Here is a 25,790-nt window from a genome sequence, read left to right as displayed (position 1 = left end):
AACTTCAAAGACGAAGATGCAAAATTTAATTTTGAGATTTTCAGGTGTACACTATCAGAGTCAAGAAGCAGTAACACCGAGTTTTTTTCAACCACTTTCTAACCAGCATTTCTGCACAACAATAGAGTTATCGTAATTTGAAGGATCCCTTATCGGAGGATATTTTTACTAGACACCTGTGATGTCCTCAATAATTATAATTGCTCGGCAATTAGAAATCTACATTCCTAAACGTATATTTAAAGTCTACTGGCAGTTGTGGGTGAATGTCAATGTCGACCCTAATCTCCCGAGTTCAAATCTTAGTTCCCGTCATAGATGTCTCAACTGACCTTTATTTTTATCCGGGTGCTGCCCATTATTAGATATAATGATAATGAAATTGAAAAATTTTCTCATTAAAGCAATGGTTCGTCTTAGTTGCTTGCTAGCTAGTGACACTGGAGTCCAATAGCAAAGGAAGATTATGAGTTAGATTTGGGCTGCAAGTAATCCTACCTTTTATTGGAAATTTCGTTTTTAATTTAATTTAATTGGGCTCGAAAGATAAGAACGAAAAATGATAGCCTAAACTTACCAAACGACAACTATTCTTTTGCTGACGCTGATATATTTCTAAACAACGAAGGTCTAGGTCGGGGCACGGCTCCCCAGCTAGTTTTTATATCTGAAAAGAGGAAATAAATAAAAAATCTGTAAATACTCTGCACAAAGTAATGTATCGATACAAATAAATGGGTTCATCATTTAGAAAGATAACAAATCAGATAATTACTAAAATTGCAAGGAGTAAGGATGCAAAGATTCTAGTTTTAAAGTGCGCGTCAAAAAGTCGGTGGATCATTTCTACGTAATTTTGGAAGAAAAGAATAGGAGAAATGGAAAATAATATTCCCGAAGAGCGGGATTCCTGCTTGTATTTTTTGAAAAGTACTTGATGAAAATCAGGCTAGCACAGAGACTCCGATATAAGGTATGATTAGCTTGTTCACGACTGAGTTAAAATGGGGCCGTGAATACAGAATTCTGCGTACTGAATGCATTTCAATTAAAATCTTGCCTCATCTCGAAAAGAAGGAGGCGCATATAAGATAAGATAAGTTGGTCAACCAAAAAATCTCTTCTCGAAACTAAAAATTAAACTGCAATCTTGATGACCATATTCTGAGACAGAGAGAAGCATCTCATCTATCGAGAATTTAGAATTCAATATTGAGCGAGACAATGTCGGATGTCGCAGGCTTGATATTCTGAACGAGACTGTCTTGACCATGATGGGGGGGCGAATTCTGGTTGGGATGTTTTCAATGCCGGGGACTTGAATGGGGCATGCTTTCCAAAACTGTACAGGGAAATAGATCCCCGAAATGGCGGCGAAAACCGGGCTCATAGTTTTAAGCCCTGGGTCTAAAACGGTCTTCCAGTACAAAGCGAACATTCCCCAGCTCGGTCAGTTATGGATCTTCAATATATTGGTGAATGGTGGAAATTGGCTGGTTGCGGAAGGAGTCTTAAAGGCTCCACCATTTGGCACAACATGCAAACGACCGAGAGGAGCATGCACAACTATTACAGTACAGGTCAGCGAAAACAAGAATCCACAACGAGGTAAATAAAAGAAAACTCTGCTGCTGACAAGACCACGTCAACAAAATGAGCGCGAATCCATTTAGACTTGGTTAAAAACCGTTTACCCGAAAAATCAGGATTCTACAGAAACTCTTTTCACTTAATGCCGAACACATGGACCGTATTGTACCGGCATTATTCCTGATACATCATTTACGGGTTGATGATAACAGCGTGGAAGGTGCCGAGAATTGCCCACTTTTCACCTTGAAAGCAGGAAGAAGCAGTCCGGTCCTTCAGAAACCAAGGGCCGCCAGAACTGGATTGTATCCCGTGCGTGGTGTATAAACTGGTGTTCCACCAACGCCCAGATTGATTTCTACGCGCATTCAACGCTTGGCTGAAAAGGGGCATATTTCCTTCCCGCAGGGCGAGAGACTCGTGCTGATTAGCAAATGGAAAAAAGACCCTCAGCATCCGTCTGCATACCATCCATCCTGCATGCTTGGTACAGACTTAAAAGTGCTGGGAAAGCTTCTGAAGAGTATACTCGCTAAAGCCATACGTTCTGCGGAAGACTTATCTCAAAGACAGTTCAGTTTCAGAGTAGGTATCCTATCAAAGAGATTGTAGTTCATTAAGTTCAGGTACGCAGCAGCCGTTTTCGATGGATAATGTTCCTTATAACGGGCTATGTCAGAAATGCCGTTGATAATAAAGTAAAAACCAACGGTTAACTGCCTTGGATTGACGCTCGACATCAAGGTCCGCTTTTCAGGGCAAATCAAGGTTGCAGCAAACAAGACTGCAGCTGGAACTCGTTTATAGCAAATATTTAGGGTCCTACATCGGACAGACGATGTTCACTGCTCTACGGTACGAGAATGTTGGATGTCTTGCTTAAGTGCAAAGACGGGGAGCTTTACGACGAACCTCTGCGTATAGCACTGTCTCAGTACCGATTGTGATGGTGATCGCAGCAGTGATCCCTTTGCCCTAAGAAACATAAAGCCATGTATAAGAGCAAGGGAGAAGTTTTAATGGAGATGGTTACTCGTGAAGAACAACAATGCATAGTAAATGAGTAGCAGCTTTCTTGGCAAAACGACTCAAGAGGCAGACGGACTGTGTCGCTCATCATCAACTTAGGTTCATGACTGAATCGAAAGCATGGTGAGAATAACTATTTCCTTACTTAGCTTCCAAGCTAGCATAAAGGTCTTCAGTCTTACCCTATAAACGATTGGGAAGGCACGATACCCCAACTGTGGATTCTGCAATTGGGTGGGGAACAACGCACTGAAAGATGGTCTCGCGCATTATGTTCAGGTTACTCTTCTTGTAAAGAAGATAAGCTCGACTGGTGGAAGTGTCGGATAGCGGAGGGTTCCTTAAACTAAGAATTTCCTGACTTGAAAACTCCCAAAGATGGGAAGCAGAAGGGCTAGCCCGAAATAATGTGTCAAACGGTTTCAGGCTAGTTCTCTGACGACGGAGAGGTGTTTAGTTAGCAGTTTGATTGCGTACCGTTGCGGAAGTCCAACACTCTGTGCATATAAGAATTCATTTGTCATATCCAGAACAAAAAAAATCATTTGGTTTTCCGGACCGGAGGCCAACTATGTCCACGAGCTGCATATATAACGGCCCTTACGAACGATAATCAAATGAATCACGGGACTCAGCTAAAAGGAAAGGAAAGGGAGATCCCTTATAAAACTTTCCTTCCTTGAGCCAACCAGGGTATACGCTAACTTTCCGGCCGTGTTTTCTTGACTTAAACTTTAATTCTTTTCATCAACATACAGCTTTAAAATGCGAAAACCCATTGATTTATTTAAGGTTTTTTCTGCCTGTCTATCTGGTGGTCAGATTGGCGGTGAGGATGACGAAGAAACCAAGTGGCCAAGAAGAACCTTCATAGTGGTGGCACCCGGGAACCCTATATTTACTTTGGTTTGCTGACCGCGATGCAGTAGGTGAATGCTCCATGGCCTAATTAGGCCGATCAGACCCGAGTCCCCGAACTTCAGTGCGCCCAGTTTCCGCTCTCCAAATTGTTTTTCTTTCCCATTGTCTTTTTGAACCTGAACATTTACAATAGCCCATGTGTGAGTTCGAAAATTAGTCCTTAGTTGTCTTTAAAGTAACTTCTATTTGAAGGGCATGCAATCCACAATCAGAAAACAAGTCAAGAAACCGGAAACTGGGCGTTTCACATATAAAAGGTTTTGTGTATCCTTATGTGAGGAACTTTGTGTGGATGACAGTTCCACCTGTATATATTTAGCAATTCAATTGGGAACTATTTTGTAAAGAGCCATTCACGCAAATCATTTGATCTGAAACGTGCGGAACTAATAATAGCCAACTTCATACACTTTACACTAGAAGTTCAATATTATCAGGAGGGATGTCGGAAGCTGGGTGCTTCAGCTATGAAAGTTTTGTGAGTAACGTTAAGTGCATGGCAGTTACACTTGTATAATAATTGAAAATTCAATTGCGCACCATATTTCAATAGTCATTTACACTAATAATTTGCTTTGCTCTATCGATTGCGAAAACGAATTCTATCTCACTTTAAGTCCGCACATTTTGTTTTACACGAAGCCTTAAAAAGGGCTGAGGAGAAGTAACGGCTTCATATATGGGACTTTAGTATTACACTCTAATGTCAATTATTCTCGTTAGTTATGACTTCAGCATCCTATTTACATGGTTTAGGATGCGGCAAATTTCCGCAAAATTTATAAGTTTGAACTGTTATAACTTTGCCGTTAATAGCCGAATTTCCATGCAACTTAGATACTGTCCTTTATGCTGGTGCAATGTTTAGTACTCCTAGGATAAAAAAGGCGGATTTTCAGTCAATTTCTAAAAGCTGGTAATATACTATTAGTAAGTCTATTTAAGCCGATATCGGAATGGAATAAATTTCATACACTTACCTCATGTCATTTAGCTTTTAATATTAAACAAGCAGGGATATCGGAAGCTGAGCGCTTCGGGTATAAAGGTTTAGTGTTCATCTTATCTGAAAAACTATATTAGCTATATAAATACTGTGTTCATCCTAATGAACAGACACACTGTCTACTACCGAATGACGATGCACATAATATATATGCGCGCATCTAAATTGATCTGACGCATCTTCACGTATTTCTACTTTAGTCCGTGCATAAAAGTATACATATATACGTTATGTACGTAAATTAATAACCGCTGTAAACCAGGTACGCACATGTCTCTTTTATTGGTTACTACCCGCAGGCTTTACTAGCACATACCCATACATACATATGTCTACCTCGAGTAATTGACAGTGATATGAAAATAACTAAAAAAAAGCCAAAAAAGGAAAACTAAAACGTCCCCATGAACCCCGCCGTTCATATAACTTCACTTTATATGATGATGATGTCATACACTTCTTAGGGTGCCATAAATTGACCTGAAATGGGAAACTTTAACCTCCTCTAACTTTGTTAATGACAGTCGGATTGCCTTCAAACTTTTCAGAATTATGTCCTATATTCTCGCCTATGCTGACGACAAAATGGAATGTATCTGTCTAGATTTTATATAGTTACATCACTGTGATTTTTGTTCAGATTTTTCGGTTTCAGAATTAAGATCAGTTTCGAAAAGTACTAATCGAGCCCTTTCATTTGATATCCCATATGACCATATTCTGTGAAAAAAAAATTTACAGCCCCTTTCGCAAGTATGAGGAGCCCCCGTTCAAACTCAACACACAATGGCGTCATACGCTGCATGTAAAGGACCACACAGACCACATATTCTCACCAAATTTCGTGACAATCGGTTCAACAGTTCCCGAGTAAATCAGATGTGACTGACAGACAAACGGACAGACGCAGACGAATTCACACAATTGTGTTGGATCTGTTACAAATAAGTTTTCATTTATGCACGTGATTAGAATGTTTATATAAAGTTTATATTGTGGAATAAGTGTTTTTATTGAAATGGCAAATAAAGGAAAAGAAAGAGAGAAAAATAATTATTAAATTATGGAATGAGGCACGAAAATTGCGGTAGTAATCAAAAGACAACATTCATCCATCCAACAGCTTGCCGTTCTGGTCGTCCGTCAATGTTGCCCTGGGGAGAACGGCGTAGTATTCTAACAATGTTGAAAAAAATCTTCGACGAACTGCAGGGGCGATAACAGTGGAAATCAAGCAGAAGTTCAATAAGCAAATTTGTGTGGATACCATCAAGAAAATACTTAAAAAGGCTAAATACCGTGGTCGAGTCACGCAGCCAAAACATTTCATTTCGCTGATTATTCGACAAAAGTCGGAAAACCGGAAGCTGGATGCTTCAGGTATGAAAGGTTTTGTTTACTTCTTTTATGAAGACATTTGAGGGTGCATCTGTCCCATTAGTACGTAGCACGTAATCTTAATATATATAAATCTCGTGTCACAATGTTTGTCCTCAATGGACTCCTAAACCACTTAACCGATTATAATAAAATTCGCACACCATGTGCAGTTCGATCCAACTTGAGAGATAGGATAGTTTAAATCTCAAATTATAGTCGCAATTTTAATTTATTGCTAATTATTTGTCTGTTATTATTTGACAGTCACAATTATCTGTTAACTCCAAATGATTCTAACAGATGTCGATACCTTTCGATTGGGTTGAGTAAGTAATAAATAGATGGCGCTGCTATGGTAAATCTACGATCGTGTCATATAAGCTACATTTTAACAGCATAATTACCACGTGTTGTTGACGCTATAAAATTAATTAAATTTATTTTGTAGTGAACGAAATACCGTATAATTCAAGTTGAGTCTGATGTTTTTGGCCAATTCGCGAAGACATTGGTGTTTGGTGATGTTCCACGTTATTTCACATGGAACAAATCCAGTAAAAAATGGGAGCCACGGAAACAAGGAAAACCACATCCTTCTATTACAGGCATATTCAAAGCTAAAACATTGGGGAGACTTTACACGGTACATCCAAAGCAACGTGAGTGCTTCTATTTACGTTTGTTATTGGTGAATGTTCCCGGACCAACGTCTTTTGAATTTTTACGAACAGTTAATGGTCGAGTATTCAATACATACCAGGATGCATGTCGTGAACTGCAATTGCTAGAAGACTATAACCATTGGGACTTAACGCTTGCTGATGCTGCGTTGACATCAACACCGAATAACATTCGTCAGTTGTTTGCAATTATTTTGACGACATGTTATCCCTCGCAAGCACAAACTTTGTGGGAAAAATATAAAAATTGTATGACAGAAGACATCTTGCACCGAATTAAACAAACAAATCAATGCCAAAACATAGATTATACACCAGAGATGTACAATGAAGCATTGGTCTTGATCGAGGATTTATGTGTTCTTATTTCAAATTTACCACTTAATCATTATGGTATGCCATCACCTAATCGTCCAGCCACCGACTTAGTCAATACCGATTTACAACGAGACAATCAATATGACCATGGAAGTTTAGCAACAATTATCATGAACAGTGAACCATTACTGACAGCAGAACAAAAAATTATTTATGATCGGATTATGCTGGCTGTTGCTGCTGAACAAGGCGGTTTTTTTTTCTTGGATGCACCCGGCGGAACCGGTAAGACATTTTTAATATCGTTGATTCTTGCCAAAATACGGTCGCAACAAAAAATCGCATTAGCAGTAGCATCGTCAGGCATTGCGGCTACTTTACTGGATGGTGGGCGAACAGCACATTCAACTTTCAAGCTGCCATTGGACGTTCATAATAAACCAGATGCAATGTGTAAAATCAAAAAGAATAGTGGAATAGCAGCAGTGTTGCGGAAGAGTTCTATAATAATTTGGGATGAGTGCACAATGGCACACAAATATTCACTTGAAGCATTAAACAGAACTATGCAAGATTTAAACAGCAATAATAAACTTTTCGGTGGTGCTATCTTACTTTTGTCTGGTGACTTCCGGCAGACCTTACCGGTTATACCTCGCTCTACTTTCGCGGATGAGGTTAATGCATGTTTGAAACAATCATTCTTATGGCGAAGTGTTGAAACACTTCGATTGACCATAAATATGCGAGTACAATTGCAAAATGATCCATCAGCACAAATATTTTCCGAACAACTACTAGATATTGGGAACGGTAAAATAGAACTGCAACCAAATACGCAATGCATTAAACTACCAGACAATTTTTGCACTGTTGTTCAGGATAAAAATGAATTGATTCAGAGTATTCTCCCGGATATACAGAATAATTATTTGAATCATGAATGGCTTAGTCAACGGGCGATTTTGGCAGCCAAAAACGTTGATGTTGACGAAATTAACTTCCAGATACAACAGTTGTTACCAGGTGATCTGATGTCTTTTAAATCAATCGATACTGTTGTTGATGAAAATGAAAGTGTAAATTTTCCGATTGAATTTTTAAATTCATTAGATATCCCTGGAATGCCACCACATAATCTTCGATTAAAGATTGGTTCCCCTATTATTCTCCTCCGTAATTTGAATCCACCTCAATTATGTAACGGTACGCGTTTGGTCATCAAAAAGATCACCGGAAACATTCTTGAAGCAACCATTTTGGCTGGGAAGTTTAAAGGAAAAGTGGTCCTGCTGCCACGTATTCCGATGATACCATCAGATTCTACCATACCCTTCAAAAGGCTACAGTTTCCAATTCGTTTAGCTTTCGCCATGTCTATAAATAAATCTCAAGGTCAAACAATGTCCATTTGTGGTTTAGATTTGGAAAATCTATGTTTTTCTCATGGGCAACTATATGTTGCGTGTTCACGTGTTGGGAAACCGTCGAATCTATTTGTGTTAGCTAAAGACAGGTTAACAAAAAACATTGTGCACCGATTGGTGTTAAATTAAATTGAAATTGAAAGTATTTATAATTCAAAAAAATAGATATTAATGTTTAAAAGTTTAAGACTGTCTGCCTTGCCTACCTCATTCATGAGTTTAAGCGTCACATGTTATTTACTGTATTATACTGTAATATACTTATATTTGTTATAAAATTAAATGGAAATAATAAATCTGATAAATTTTTATTTTGTACCTATTGATTTCTGCTTAATATCAAGTGTAAGAACATTTTAATTAATTGTGTTCAACGTACTTCCCCTTCAAATCTCAATCCAGTGAATTTGTATACCAACATCAACATTTTCGTCTTTGTTCGTAAATAATTTCATTGTACTAAAGGGTTATAGTAGTAGAAAGTCAAATAAGGAGATCACCATATTTTTTTACAAATTCCATCTGTGCGAAAAAGCATAGTGGACTCCGTGACTGATGTTCTCTTATTGTTCCTCTTAGATTGTTTACTATAATGTAATATAACAAAAACTTTAGCCACAGCAACGCGTGGCCGGGTCAGCTAGTAATGATCATAATAATCGCTACCACAACATCTATATTGGATCAGGGCCTTGCAGAGTGTTAGAGCACTTCATTCAAGGCCATAACGGTACACTACAGTACACTATGAGAGGTAATGTGATCAGCATTGCGCTCGACCGAGATTATTACCATGACAGCTGAGTCGACTGGTATCTGACGTCAAATAACAATACAAATACCACTGCCACCAGCGAGGTTTGAACCACGACCTTCCGTATGAGAGCCTTGTACTCTAGCCGCTCACCTATCCAGACAGGCAGCACGCAATATATCCATATACTATGTGGGGATATCCACTTTAAGGTGATATTGATATTTATAGCCTTGAATTTGAAAATAAATCACAACCTATTATAACTTTGTTAGTAATAGTGCGATTTCCTCCAAACTTGGTAGGATCATGCTCGTTGCTACGTTGTTGCCCGTAGTGCTAGGATGAACTTTAGGGGGATTTTATAGCCAATTACTAAAAAGTACTATACTTTATATTATACTATTATTGATGGACCTCGACGCAAAACCGGGATGTCTGGAGTTCCTTATTAAGGCAGGCCTAGAGCGGATACCGGTTGATGATGATGATGATTATTAACTTTATTTGAACATATATCGATATGAAGGGTATCTCGAAGCCTAGGCAACATATAGTGGCAACATTTTTCAGATTTTTCGGTTGGGTAGTTTCTAAGAATGGGTCCCTTGAAGAAGTGATCACTTTCGACTCCCCGCACTCCCCACGTTTCCAACAAATACCAAAACTAACCCGCTTCGAAAAGTACTAACCGATACCTTTCATTTGATACCCCACATGACTATATTTGATGAAAAAAAAATGTAAACCCCCCCCCCTTTGCATGTATGGAGATCCCCTTAAATTCCATGTAGAATGATGCAACGCACTGTATACAGCCCAAGATTCGTTATTTTTCAAGCGGTTTGTTTAATATTATACTGAAACAAGTCGGAATGCGTACGTATATTGAATATCGCTGGGTCAATTTACAAATATATCTATCTGAATTAGGCACTACCCCAAAGCTTCATTAGCAGTAATTTATATTGGTTAAAAAAAGGTTAAATCTAAATGGTTAAAAACTTAAAAGAAGTGATTCCCTGCGACCCCGCATTTATATGAACTCACTTTGTTGTGGTATTGACGAATTAATATATTATGATGACGTCATACACATACATTTTAAACAAATGCACGAAATTCAGATAAAATGTAAAAATTTTACCTTCTATAACTTTGTTAGTAATAGTACGATTTCATTGAAACTTCCAAAATTATGCCGTATCTTCTTTTTCCTTCTTCTTCTTCAGCCTTTGTCCCGTTCACAAGCGGGGTCGGCTCGTCGTGATCGGTTTCGCCATTTGGTTTTATCGAATCCCTGATCTGGGTGCAATCTCGAAGCTTTCAAATCCCCATCCAGCGTATCTAGCTACCGTTGCTTAGGTCTGCCTTTTGGTCGTTTACCATCGACTTCGATGTTCAGACCAATCTTGGCAAGTGAATTCTCGTTGACACGAATTGCGTGACCATACCATCAAAGACGCCTCTCTCGCAACTTTTCCACGATCGGTGCAACCCCATAACGATCGCGGATATCCTCATTTCGGATGTGATCAAAACGTGTCACGCCACTAGTCCAACGTAACATGTTCGTCTCCATTACCGTATGACGCTCTTCATTGTCTTTTATAGTCGGCTAACACTCACAACCATAGGGAGCGACTGGACGGACGACATTGCGGTAAATTTTAGATTTGAGACGTTCGTTGATACGTCGATCACAAAGAACACTAGTTGTAGAACGCCACTTCATCCAGGTTGTGTTAATGCGTGAAGCAATTTCATAACGCAGTTCTCCATTGGCTCATAGCGTTGACCCGAGGTATTTAAATCGCTCAGCTCTGGGCAGATCACTGCCGCTGACAGTGATTGTGACTGTTTCATGAGGATCGGTCGTCAAAAATTCAGTTTTGTTTAAATTCAATCTGAGACCAGACCAGACCTGCATGAGGCGATCATTCCATTTTTGGACAAGTTGCTCGAGATCATTTTTGCTATCAGATGCTACGAAAACATTATCTGCATAAAGCAATGTGTAAGGCGCTGGAGGTTGAATGTCTCGTGTGACGATGTCCATAACAAGAACAAAGAGGAGTGGTGAGAGGGCGCTTCCTTAATGAACACCAACAGAGACACGAAGCGGTTTTGATACACCCGCCATACTTCGAACTTTACTTTTCGGATCGTGGTGGAGAAATTGAACCCAGCGTACGAGTTCTTCTGGCACGAAGTGTTGTCGTAAAGCATACCAGATGAGTTCGTGTGGTACACGGTCAAACGCTTTCTCTAGATCCAGAAAGGCAACGTAAAGAGAGCGATGCTTCTCACGGTGTTTCTCCATGAGTAACCGCGCAGCGTGTATTGCGTCAGTAGTTCCGTAGTTCTTGACAAATCCGGCTTGATTCACGGTTATTTCAACGATTTCGCGAATACGGTTGTCAAGAATGCGTTCAAAAATCTTTATGGTATGGGAAACTAACCGGATCGGACGGTAATTTGAACATTCTGCTGGACTACCTTTCTTTTTCCATATTGGAACAGTGGTACTTTCTTGCCGGTCAGATGGTGTTCTTCCTTCCTGAATAACCCGGTTAAAGAATTCACTGAGCCACAGTGTTCACTCCCAGTTCTTGGTTTTCCAGAGTCCAGATACGATGTCATCAGGTCCTGTTGCCTTCCCCGACTTTATTTGTTTTATTGCCTCCTCGACTTCAGTTGCGCTGACTGGTGGAACTGCTCCAAATTGCATTGATTGTGGAAGTGGAGGATGAGCAAATTCTTCAGTTGAAATCTACTCGTATTCTTGCCATCTATCCGTTGGGGCTCGACGGTTGGTAAGCAAAGTACCGTTCTTGTCATTAACACAACAGAAGTGTTCGTTATCCTGTGTGCGTTCATTACGGCTTTTAGCAAGTCGATACAGATCTCTCTCGCCATCCCGAGTGTCCAATTTATCGTAAAGATTTTTGAAATGATTCGCTCGGGTGACAGCGACCGCTTTCTTTGCTTCCCGGTTGGCATTCTTATAAATTTGCCAATTAACAGGCGTTTTATTGTCGAGAAATTTGTGGTAGAGCCGTTGCTTTTCACGGACCTTCATTTCCACATCATCATTCCAAAGCCAAGTATCTCAGTTAATGTATCAGTTAATCGGCAATCGTAGAAGTGAAATCGTTTCTTCTTTCTTCTCACCAAATCGCCACCATTTAATGCACCGCGTGCCAGTGCGTTCCTCACCCTGTTTTATCGGCGACTTAATTCGTAGGACGGCAACCTACGGCCGATGTTGAGGTGCGATGGTCTCATAGGGAATGACTTTGTAATCAGTGACAGTGGTAAAATGTTGGCGTCTTATGAGAATATAGTCGATTTGCGTTTTATTGTTCCCACTATAAAATGTGGGAAGATGAGACAATCGTTTTATGAACCATGTATTCATAAGTACAAGGTCATGGGTGTCCGCAAAATCGATTATAAGCTCGCCACCCTCATTGCGCGCTCCGAACCCCTTTCCCCCATGGCACCTCTTACCGTGTACCTTTTCACCCACATGACCATTAAGGTCGCCGGCAATGATTATATAATCGTCAGCAGGCACGTGACAAGTCTTTTCATCGAGAAGTTGGCAGAAGGCATCTTTCTCGGTATCAGGTCGACCTTTCTGCGGTGCGTTCGCGGTGAAGAAGTGAATAGTGCGATCAGCTGATATAATGGGATCATCAAATCGTTCGACTTCTTTAATTGCATCACGGAAACCCTCTGAGATGGCAATGCCAACACCATATTAAGTGTGTTGGTTACCGAAATAGAGAAGTTTGTAGCCATTTTTACCGCGTTCGCGTTCAATGTCGCAGCTTTTGGCACCAGACCATCGGGTTTCTTGCAGAGCGCAGATATCAATGCGCCTTTCCCGAAGCGCTCTTGCGAGTTCCTCGGTCTTTCCAGTTAGGATACCAACATTTAACGTGCAGACACGTATTTGTTTTGTTCGTTGTGTATAGACTAATTTGCTTACGTCCTGACGCCGTCCATGTGTCAAGAACCTTTGCCAATTGCTCGACAGGACCGGGGCCTGCCCTGCCGCGTCGACTGAGCATTTCTCTGAGGCTTGTGACGCAATCCGATCATCATGTTTGTAACGACATTGTATGCATTTTCTTGGTCGACCTGTCGCGGGGCCTGTCACCAAGAGAGATCAGGTAGGATTTAGCATAGTAGAATAACTCCAACTATACTCTATTTATCTCTTTCCCTGATCTCAGCACTTTATTTTTGTTTTACTGAGGATAGTGCAGAGTACGTTGCCTCAAACCTTCCTCGTTTACCTGGGCTTGGGACCAGCATACTATGTTAATAGCATGGCCGTATGCTATCCATTATACCACTGCCATTTTGTATAATACTTCTAGCATGAACTTAAGGATAGTTTCCGATCAAATTTCTCAATTATGCTGATATACGTGCTACGTTTCACCCGATATCAAATATGGGATCAGTTTCAAAAAGTACTAATTGAGCGCTTTTATTTGATACCCCACATGATAATATTCTGAAAAAAATGCTGCACCCCCCTTTCGCATGTAGATCATAAACTCAACACAAGATTGCGTCACTGGCTATTGGTAAAAGGATTCACAGACCACGAATTCTCACAAATTTTTACTTAAATTTTAATTTTTTTATTAGAATGATACGTGCTATGCACCTATCAGAAAAGGAACATGGATTGATCAGAGGGTTAAGAGAGAATGGTCGAGAAATTAGTGAAATTGCAGGAAGACTTAATCGTCATCAAAATAATGTTACTAAGTTTCTAGAAAATTCATATACGTATGGTGTGTGGCGAAGTGGCAGAAAGTTGTCGATTGTTGACCGGCACAAGCGGGCTATTCGACGTCTACCGTTAAGTTTAATGTGACCAGGAATAGAATTTGCCAAATGAAATGAAATGCATGAAAATTGAAACGTTCAATATGCTTCATCAATAGTGAAACCTATGTTGAAACCAATTCATTTAGGAGCCCGATTGCGACTTGCGAAAGACATTACCCTTGGAGGCTGGAATTTCTTCAAGTTATATTGAGTGTTGAAAAAAAAATTAATTTCGATGGCCGTCGATAGCCGAACGAATTGGTCTGGTTTACGACGTCCGAGAGAGAGCAATTTGGAGGCCAACATGTTCGTAGAACTATTTGATAATGTGCCTATACAATATGGTGAAAAAGTTTATAGAGATAACTTATCACCAAGAAAATGCCGCCATTCATAAAGCAAAGGTCACCATCAACCCTTTTAAATTCAAGAATATACCCGTACTGGAGTTGCCAACTAAAAGTCTAGAGTTAAATCCAATCAAACATTTATTCAGTGTACTATTGACCCAAGTTTTCAAAAATGGAGGTCAGATTGCGACTGTTAAAGACTTGAAAGTCACTCTGGAGGACAAATTGTGGAAAATTGATGACAATCTCCTAAAATCATTAATTGATTCAATGCCATCTTGACTAGGAAGAGTTTTATCTAGCGAAAGAGATCCTATTTCCTATTAAACTATATTTTGCATTGAAAAAATTGCATTAAAAACAAAGACTTTTTCGGCACATATCTATATATATATATATATATTTATTAAGAAGTTTTTAAATTTTATGCTTTTTTGTTTATTTTTGTACTTTTAGAATAAACATTGTAGAGCACATTAAACCCATCATGATTCTGCAAAACAAGGTTAAATTAAAATAAAGATTTTTTGTGAAGGAAGAATTTTTATGTTGCACATATAATTATTTAAAAGGGTGTAGTTTGTTAGAACATGGAAATATATTCTGGAATTTTTTAGAAATTGTCAGATTTAGTACCGATATTAGAAAGACTGTAGATAGTGCTTCGGCGGAGTCTCTTCGTCATGGAACGTAACGTAGACTTGGGGTGATAAGTGTTCTCGGCTTCACTGCCAAAAAGAAGAACTTTATTGATCGCGTGAGGATGGTAGTCGCTGCTCGTCGTTTCACAAAAAGTTTGCTGCTTTTTGGCCTTCCTCCTCCGGGTTTATGTTATTTCTCGCAATTTGGTTGCATTTGTCATGACTGGAAGCTTTTTCCAGACCGCCGTTCTGCCACCAGAAAGCGTTTCCTTTCTTTCAATTGATGTATGAGTGAATTCGATTTGATCAGACATATTTTTCAACGCTCGCTAAAAACTCGAGTTAGCAGAACAGGAGTATGTAAAAATAGGATTTCAGTAAGTATCGAATGTCAGACTAATAACTCGGCAGACAGGGAACACTGCGCCATTCAATGGGGTTGAACTGAATTATTAACTGAATTCTAGGTTTTGGAATACATATGACGAAATGTATTTCCTTAGAGCTGCCTACGGCCCTGAATAATTGAATTCAAATTTAAGCTTCGCGAAAGAAAAACCCAATCAGACTTGCTTCGCTTAATCTAGAATTGGTAAAGGAGATGTGACAATGACAATGTCCATCCAGATTCCACTTAATGTCCTTTATAATCAATTTTTCCAGCCAATGCACCGAAAGAGTCAATCTGCCACCATTTATGATGATACAAATATAGATATGCATGTATAGCTTTTTTCATCGTCTAGAATGTAAATCATGAGCAACCAGCCGCGTGGGCGCGTGTTTGACTACCAATGGACATTCGAGATTTCAATACGTCATTTCAATTTCCATTAATTTTTCGTCACTATGTGTTTACACTTCATTCTGGTAAAGGACCAAGATTTACAACACCCAACAAATCTCTAAAAGTCGAATCATTCTCATCACACATGAGAACGAGTTGTCAGAATTCTTCGACATAAGCAGAAGGCACCCTTTCTGCCTTTCCTTTCACTCCCTCTTTTCCTGTTGAGTTGTCCATAGTAAATTGGCTTTTTGTAATATCTTAAGTGGAGAGTGGAGAGGAGAATTTTCATTTGATTTCAATAATTCCATTTATATAAAGCTCGTAGCGTATATATGCATATTAAGTAAGTCGGACTATTTACTTGAATGTAGTATTTATATTTTACTAGCTGACCCGGCAGACTTCGTACTGCCTTCTGTAATTTTTAAAAATTTGTCGATTAATTATTTCCGATACATACATTTTAGTACATATTGAATATTATAAAAAAATATTCTGGTATATAATACCTTGAAAGTGGGCATGGAATTGTCCTGTAAAATATGTGTAGCGCCAAATGATGTCATCTGGAAACAGCTGTTATGAATGTTGGCCAAGAAGTGCTTAGAATCATCTCCAATCCCAGAAACTAAAGATCGTAAAAGATCTGGTGGTGGAAGCAATTGTGACAATTTCACTTTGCCTCCAGCACAACATAATCCAGTAGATTCATGAGTGTATTTTAACGGCTTACAATATTTACAAATCATTTTCATTTCCCCAATTGTTACCGATTTGTCGGCACTATAATCATTTGCCGGATCATCATAGTGGAATGCAGCTCGTTCGAGAATCACAGGAGCATTCCGTCTGCGGCTTCGATCAATTTCATTATGTCGTGATTGCTGTTGTTGTGTTTGATGTGCACGAACTCGTTGCATTCTAAGCCTATCTACTTCATTATCACTCACTAAATAACGCAATTTTGACATAGCAATACGACTATTTTCTTGATCTGTCTCTCTCTGGTCATCAGTGCGGTTAGCACGTGAGGTAGCTTTTCGCACATTTGATTGACTGCGAAGTCAGGTCGTCTTCTCCTCGGCATCGTAAATTGTAAATAATCAAAGTGAGAAAATTTTTCACTCACTTAGCAGTAAAGTGTCATAATCGCAAAATATCAAAAAAAAGAGCACATTTCCTGGAATGTCACTATCACAAAGTATTGCCAAAGTAAAGAAAGCTCTCGCGCACTCATAGATACCGTAATACTTCTTTCCGTGTTCTAAAGTGCAACGAGATGGATTGACATATTAGTTGGTTGTCAAATCTAATGTCAAATATTATCGTTGCATTGAGAAATTTAATTTGTAACAAAACTTAATATCTAGTCTAGGTCTAGGTAGTCTAGTTTGGTCTTGAAATATTTATGGAAATTGAGAGAAGGTTTAAACGGTGAGAAACAAGAATACTAAAAACAGAAATTTTATTTTCCAATACAACATGTTCTGAGCTGTGAAACATTTGATGTCTTTTGTCTTTTTAGAAATAAAAGATTGGCACTTGGTTGTCAAATATTTCTAATTGCGTTAAAAAATTTGTCCGTTTCATAGCTGTAATATAAGGTCCGATGAACACAGTGAGTGATTGAACTTTATTAAATATCAATAAAGTTCAAATTGACTCTAAATTTGATTTAGAAAAAAACGTTTATATGGGAAGAAGAAAAGTGCTGTTTGTAGGGTTTCACCGGCAATTATTCCATTTTTTCTCACCTTTTAAACCTTCCCTAGACCTCCACGGACATTTCAAAACCAAGATAAGATAAATCCGTTCAACCGTTCTCGAGTTTTAGCGAGACTAACGAACAGCAATTGATTTTTATATATAAGATATATAATATACGTCGTAAGATGCAGTAAAAGCAGACGGTTTTTACAGCTGCGTTAATAATAGTTATAAAAATATTAGACGATGACGGCTTTACGATTTCTTACCAGGGCAGAGGCAAATCGTCAGACGCTGTCTCACCTCTGCCCTGGTAGCAGCGTGACCGAAGCGGCTCGCAGATATTAAGTCTCCTTTATATAACTCGCAGAACACAATATGAATACGAATTATATTGAGCGCAAATCCGCCCATACTGTTAACCAAAGCCTGACCAGAGCTGAAAATATTTTTTGGGAATATTTATATTTCTGCTTAACGTTCCAATGCGATGCGTGATCTATGCATATTGCCGCAAAACTGTGTACTCCTTGAACTCAACCCACCTTATTCTAACCCCCACAATCCTTACTTTCGATCTGATTTCAAAACTAAAATCTATTCCTGAAAACAGTAGTGGATACCTTTCATTTGATGGCTATATTTGATAAAAGAAATTACACCCTCCCCCCCTCCTCAATATACTACAAGCATTTGGGTTCAAACTTCCAACCTTGTTACCACCGTGTCAACAGGTGGAGTCAAAACATGCTTGAAACCGACAACAACAGATCGTTGACAGTGAATTATGATAAAAACCGAATATTGAATCAAAAGAGCAGGAGCAGCGGAGATGTTTCTGAAACTAACGCTGACGTGCTCATATGGTCGGTAACAATGATCCAAAATCCAATGCAGTACGTTAACCAGCGAAATAAAGTATACAATGTAATCAAAGAGCATTTTATAGATACAGAAGATGTAAAACCACGTGGGGAAGAAAAATAGTGCCAATCAACCAGTGATGGTGGTGGTTGCAGTAGTAACACAAACGACACCAAAGAAAGACCAGTTGAAGTCATCAAGTCAAATAGCTTCTCTCTTTAAAAATTGCGTGTGCTACAAATATGTTGACCATTGGCATCACAACCCTATTAGGAGTTCAATACACTACCAGATACCTTAGTTCTTGCGTCGGCGGAGGACACAAAGAGTACTAGGGTAAGTCATCATCATCATCAACGGCGCAACAACGGGTATCCGGTCTAGGCATGCCTTAATAAAGAACTCCAAACATCCCGGTTTTGCGCCGAAGTCCACTAATTCGATATCCCTAAAAGGTGTCTGGCGTCCTGACCTACGCCATCGCTCCATCTTAGGCAGCGTCTGCCTCGTCTTCTTTTCTACCATAGATATTGCCTTTATAGACTTTCCGGGCTGGATCATCCTCATCCATACGGATTAAGTGACCCGACCACCGTAACCTATTGAACCGGATTTTATCCACAACCTAACGGTCATGGTATCGCTCATAGATTTCGTCGTTATGTAGGTTACGGCATCGTCCATACTCATGTAGGGGGCCAGACATTTTTCGGAGGATTCTTCTCTCGAACGCGGCCAAGAGTTCGTAATTCTTCTTATTAAGAACCCAAGTGTCCGAGGAATATATGAGGACTGGCAAGATCATTGTCTTGTACAGTAAGAGCTTTGATCCTATGGTGAGACCTTTCGAGCGGAACAGTTTTTGTAAACTGAAATAGGCTCTGTTAGCTGCCAACAACCATGCGCGGATTTCTTCGTCGTAGCTGTTATCGGTTGTGATTGTCAACCCTAGATTGAAGAAATTATCAATGGTCTCAAAGTGGTTCTCCTATCTTTATTCTTCCCGTTTGACCAGTGCAGTTTGATGTTGTTGGTTGATTGGTTTTCGGTGCTGACGTTGCCACCATATACAAGGGTAAGTAAATAGAAGCAACTATGACGTTTCTCCTTTTGCAGTATTGGAAGATGATGTAGTTAAGAGCAGATAGTTCTGTGCTACTCAACGCACATCCATTTTTAGTGGCTATGCAGCAAAAAAAACAAGTTAAGGGGGTCATCCCGTGTGAAGGCCGTTTTATTTTCGCCTTTTTTAGAAATTTTTTGTGAAAAACTGGATAAAGATACAAATACGAATTTTTCACCATATGTTTGCTAATATCTTGAGCATGCGCAATAACTTTTGCAGCCCGATTGCATAGTTCGTTATTGAAATACAGAGCAATTTATACACCCATCTCCAAAAAAGGTGTTTTTCTTCTCCCACGTTAGGGGGCGCTGTGACCATTTTAAAGAAAAAAAAGTAAACGGCATTTGAACGTGCAGACTTAACTACAGTCCGCAAACTAGGATTATTAAAAATATAAAAGCTAAATTTTTGGTCCCGTGTTAAAAGTTTTTTGGGAATTTGTGTTTTTTCACGGCTTCTTCAATGGATACAAAAAAATATTGAATGAATCGCAATTATCCTAGTTTGCGAACCGTAGAAATATGTTCTAAATAAGTCATGAAAATTCAAAAAATTTCTTCGAATAGATTTTGACCTATGATGATAGTAGATTTTCAATATGCGAAGTCATTCCAACATCATTCGGACCGATAAATTCGAGCTTTATTGCGGCGATTGACATAAATCTGGCATGCGACTTAATCCGTATGGATGAAGATGATCCCACCCGGAAAGTCTATAAGGGCAATATCTATGGTAGGAAAAGAAGACGAGGCAGACCCTGCCTAAGATGGAGCGATGGCGTGGGCCAGGATGCCAGACAGCTTTTAGGGATATCGAATTGGTGGACCTCGGCGCAAAACCGGGATGTCTGGAGTTCCTTATTAAGGCAGGCCTAGACCGGATACCGGTTGTTGCGCCGTTGATGATGATGATGATGCGACTTATCACCTATTTAACACTATAATTTCTGAATGACTCGGAATATCAAAAGATCACTTTGCACATATATTCTACACTATATCTAGATGCAATTGATGCCAAAAAAATTCAATTCCTCGGATGCGACGCACGGGATGACCCTCTTAAACTTCTGAAAACTTTGAACAGCGTCGATACGCTGTTCATTCCGAACATGCAGGGTTTACTGGACAGCATGAGTAACATCCCACAAATGATTTAGATTAGGGGCCAAGTACGACCCTACCAATTACAGTAATAACAAAATGGAGAATGATAGGTTGATCAGAAATGATTAACTGACGAGGATAATTTCAACGCCCACCGTGTTTGTTCAGGTCGGCCGACCGCAGGAGGTCTTGCCTTGACCAAGCGCGAAGTAGAAGATTGATTTGAACGACATTTCGCCCTATCGAATGCCTGATCTGGGTGCAATCTCGAGGCTTTTAAATCCCCTTCCAGCGTATCAAGCCACCGTTGTTTAGGCGTGGCCCTTTGGTCGTTTAGACCAATGTTGACAAGTGAATACTCGTTAGCACGAATTGCGTGACAATATCATCGAAGACACCTCTCTCGCAACTTTTCCACGATCGGTGCAACTTCATATCGATCGCGGATATCCTCATTTCGGATGTGATCTAAACGTGTCACGCCACTAGTCCAACGTAACATCTTCGTCTCCATTACCGCAACACGCTGTTCATTGTCTTCTATAGTTGGCCAATACTCAGACACAACACTCAGACCCAACACTCAGAACCGTCCAAGACGGACAACATTGTGGTAAATTTTCGATTTGAGACGGTCGTTAATACGTTGATCACGAAGAACACCAGTTGTGGAACGCCACTTCATCCAGATTGCGTTAATGCGTGACGCAATTTCATAACGCAGTTCTCCATTCGCTGATAGCGTTGACCCGAGGTATTGTAATCACTCAGTTTTGGGCAGATCACTGCCGCTGACAGTGATTGTGCCTTTTTCATGGGGATCGGTAGTCAAAAATTCATTTTTGTTTAGATTTAATCTGAGACCGTGTTGCATGAGGCGATCATTCAATTTTTGGACAAGTTGCTCGAGATCATTTTTGCTATCAGATGCTAGGAAAACATCATCTGCATAAAGCAGTGTGTAAGACGCGGGACGTTGGATATCCCGTGTGACCTTGTCCATAACAAGAGCAAAGAGAAGTAGTGAGAGGGAGCTTCCTTGATGAACACCATCAGAGACACGAAGCGGTTTTGATACACCCGCCATACTTCGAACTTTACTTTTCGGATCGTGGTAGAGCAATCGAACCCACCGCACGAGTTCTTCTGACACTAATTGTTGCCGTAAAGCATACCAGATGAGCTTTCTCTAGATCGAGAAATGCAGTGTAACGAGAGCGGTGCTTCTCACGGTGTTTCTCCATGAGTAACCGTGCAGCGTGTATTGCATCAGTAGTTCCGCAGTTCTTGACAAATCTGGTTTGATGCACGGTTATTTCGACGATTTCGCGAATACGGTTGCCAAGAATGTGTTCAGAAATCTTCATGATATGGGAAAGTAACCGGATCTAACGGTAATTTGATCTGCTAAACTACCTTTCTTTTTCCATATTGGAACAGTGGTACTTTCTTGCCAGTCAGATGATGTTCTTCCTTCCTGAATAACCCGATTAAAGAATTCACTGAGCCATAGTGTTGGGTCTAAGCTCTTCGCTTTCCAGAGCCCAGATGATATATCGTCAGGTCCTGTGGAGTTCCCCGATTTCATTCGTTTTACTGCTTCTTCGACTTCAGTTGCGCTCACAGTGAAGCCCATAGTGTTTTACGTAGGCACCTGTCGTGAGACTTAATCCTACAGTCCTCTTCAGACACGGATTGATTTTGTGACCACAATCAGAGCCCCGCTGAGACAAGTCACAACGGTACCAGTCTATACCAAGTGCATGGCTTAGCATTCATACTGGTGGATGCAAGAATTACCTAAATCTCTACCGAATTATGGAGTACGGCACCCGTGTTGATACGCAACACCACGTCGAGGCCCCAAGGTCTCTTCTCGCTTGAGCACAACCACAACCACCATGAAACTCCCACTAGGGGGGCCAACCGCAAATAACCGAGCTGTCCTCACATACAACAGGAGTTCACCCGAAGTATGTGAGTCCACGGCCTTTCCCGGTTCCCATGGTACCAGTATACCCCTGGTAAGGTTTCGTGACCAATTTGCCACTTCAGATGAGTCCCCGTGCAGACTCGGGTCTGATCGCCCTAATTAGGTCTTTGGAGCATTCGCCTACTGAATCACGGCCGGCAAACCAAAGTGATTACAGCGTCTCCCGGTGCCACCACTATGGAGGTTCTCCTCGACCACTTGGTTTTGGTTGAGGGTGCAAAGGCCACTTTGTGGATCGTGTCTTTCATTTGGTTATTTTTATCATTTGGTATGAGTGAGATCGTTTCTTCTTTCTTCTCTTCAAATCACCTCCATTTAATGCGCCGCGGACCAGTGCGTTCCTCACGCTCATTTATCAGTGGCTTAATCGCAGGACGGTAATCAACGGAGATGCGATGGTCTCATAGGGAACGACTGTGCAATCAGTGACAATGGTAAAATGTTGGCGTCTTATAAGAAAATAGTCGATTTGCGTTTTATTGTTCCCACTATAAAATGTAGGAAGATGAGACAATCGTTTGATGAACCATGTATTCATAGGTTCAAGGTCATGGGTGTCCGCAAAATCGATTATCCGCTCGCCACTCTCATTGCGCGAAGCTCTTTCCCCTACGGCACCTGTTACCGTCTGCCTTTTCACCCACATGACCATTAAGATCACCGGCAATGATAATATAGTCGTCAGCAAGCACGTGACAAGTCTTTTCATGGAGAAGTTGCCAGAAGGCATCTTTCTTGGCATCAGGTCGACCTGTCGATGATGAGTACGCGGTGGAAGAAGTGAGTAGTGCGATCAGCTGATATAATGGTGAGCTTCATCAGCCATTCATCAAATCTTTTGACTTCTTTAATGGCATCACCGAAACCCTCTGAAATGGCAATGCCAACACCATATTGAGTGTGTGAGTTGCCAAAATAGGAAAGTTTATAACCATTTTTACCGCATTCGCGTTCAATATCGCAGCTTTTAGCACCATGCCATCGGGTTTCTTGCAGAGCGCAGATATCAATGCGCCTTTCCCGAAGCGCTCTTGCGAGTTCCTCGGTCTTTCCAGTTAGGCTACCAACATTTAGCGTGCAGACGCGTATTTGTTTTGTTCGGACTAACTTAATTACGTCCTGACGCCGTCCATGCGTCTAAAACTCTTGGCCATTTCTCGATAGGACCAGGGCCCGTAGTACCGCGTCGACTGAGATGGACACCCTACCATTTCTCCGAGCCTTGTGACTCAATCCGATCATCATGTTTGTAACGACATTGTATGCCTTTTCTTGGTCAGCCTGCCACGGGGCCTGTCACCAAGAGAGATCACGTAGGATTTAGCATAGTGGAATAACTCCAACAATACTCTGTATATCTCTTTCCCTGATCTCAGCATTTTATTTTTGTTTTACTGAGGATAGTTCAGAGTACGTTGCCTCAAATCCTCCTCCTTTACTTAGGCTTGGGACCAGCATACTATGTTAATATCATGCCGGAATTATGATTCTAGTTGGAATAATTGCCAATATAGTCGAAAAAATATAACATGGTCGAATTTGATATAATCTTACCTAGTATTACATTGACCAGTACCTCTGTAAGTTTAAATTGGACATTCCACCTGATTGCGATGCAACGGAGTCCTGGAGGACCAAGAAAACGTATTCATGGACCGTCTAAGGTACATGCACAGAAGAAGCTAGTACCGGAAAATTTTCTACGGAGAATGCAGGCATGCCAAGAAGGAGATCAGCTCGAAGAACTGGATCCGTCCAGGATAAAATGTGAAAGGCCGAGGGAACTAAGCTAAAGAGAATTAACTCCACACCTTATAGTGGTTCCAGGGAGCAGGGAGCAGAGAGCGGAGGTGGTTTTAATGGTTAAAATCATATAGGTTTGCTTATCCAAACCAGCCTTCTTCGAAGGTTTCCACCTATTTAAACAAGTCGGGATACCGGAAGCTAGGCGCTTTAGGTACAAAGGTTTTGTGTTCATCTTATGTGGGGAACTCTCTATGCACGTTTGTCAATTCCATAGCTAAGAAGGCAAAACATTCATATAATGCCAAACTACAAATTATACATATGTATATATTAAATACATAAACACCGCATGATCATAAACAAACATTGTAAATCACCATATACAGATGCATATATATATATGTACGCATAAAAAATTGATATAATCCATCTTCAGGCATTTCCGCTTTATTCCGTGCCTAAACGGAATAAAACAACTTTCGCGCTCAATGCTGTTTTATCCTCAATGCGGTTTTTATTCACAGCTAACATCTTGGGAGGAGGAGCTGGCCATAAAGTCACAACTATGGCCAGGAAACACAGGAAACAGTGCAGATTTGACCCTGAAGAGAACAAATCTAGAAAAAACTTTATAAACGATACGGCTGAATGAAATTCCGGACGATTTTACTAAAAATTTATACCAATCCATGCCAGGACGAGTTACAGAGGAGATTAAGGCGAAAGGATTTCATACGAAACACCAAAGACTGAAAATAACAAAAACAAGTCGGGAAACTGGGCGCTTCAAGGTTTTGTTTGTTTCTTGTGTGAGTATATTTGAGTGTAGAACTATCCCATTTGTACGTAGCCCGTTAAGAATATGCATTTAGCATATCAGATTTAGCATTTTGGGTTGTAAATTTACACGGTAAGGCAATTTTGAGCTACTGTAACTTTGTTACTAATAGTACGATTTTCATCAAACTTGGAGATAATATGCTTCATATTATATTTTATACTACTACCAACTTTTATAACTCTGACATAAACTTAAGGGGGGTTTTACTCAATTTTCCCAAAAATACGGTAATATACTATTATTAACTTAATTAAACAGGTATCGATATGGAAAGTATTTTGAGGCCTGGGTACCGTATAGAGGCTGCTCCATGATTTTTTTTCAAATTTTTCGGTTGGGTAGTTTCTGAGAATGGGTCCGTTAGAGAAATCATCACTTTTCACCCCTCCCACTCCCCGGCTTTTTAACGAATCTCAAAACTAAGATCGGCTTCGAAAAGTACTAATTGAGACCTTTCATTTGATACCCCACATGACTATATTTGGTGAAAAAAAATTTCACACCCCCCTTTTACATGTATGGCCCCCCCCTCCCCCCTAAATCTCAACGTAGGAGGATATTGCTCACTGCATGCCTGGGGGTCCACAGTTCCCACCTTCTCACCAAATTTCGTGTCAATCGGTATAGCCGTTTCTGAGAAAAGTGCCTGTGACAGACAGACAGA

At 40.2% G+C, this 25,790-nt stretch overlaps 1 protein-coding gene across 1 annotated transcript; it reads left to right on the top strand.

Moving 5' to 3' along the window:
* Window positions 1-1,367: 1,367 nt before the first annotated feature.
* LOC119646155 lies at window positions 1,368-14,591 on the top strand. The gene is made up of 3 exons (XM_038046529.1): window positions 1,368-1,608; window positions 6,400-8,003; window positions 14,391-14,591. Exons 1-3 carry the CDS (start codon window positions 1,368-1,370, stop codon window positions 14,589-14,591), a joined length of 2,046 nt encoding a protein of 681 aa, XP_037902457.1.
* Window positions 14,592-25,790: the final 11,199 nt, after the last annotated feature.

Source organism: Hermetia illucens, chromosome 1 (assembly GCF_905115235.1).
Source record: "Hermetia illucens chromosome 1, iHerIll2.2.curated.20191125, whole genome shotgun sequence".
Classification (NCBI taxonomy): Eukaryota; Metazoa; Arthropoda; class Insecta; order Diptera; family Stratiomyidae; genus Hermetia; species Hermetia illucens.
This window is presented reverse-complemented; position numbering and strand designations above follow the sequence as displayed.

Coding starts and splice junctions, on each gene's coding strand:
- LOC119646155 (XM_038046529.1), top strand. CDS start 1,368: ATGGCGGCGAAAACCGGGCTCATAGTTTTAAGCCCTGGGTCTAAAACG. Junction 1,609..6,399: donor AAACAAGAATCCACAACGAG/GTAAATAAAAGA, acceptor GTATAATTCAAG/TTGAGTCTGATGTTTTTGGC. Junction 8,004..14,390: donor TTGTTGATGAAAATGAAAGT/GTAAATTTTCCG, acceptor TTTAAATTCAAG/AATATACCCGTACTGGAGTT.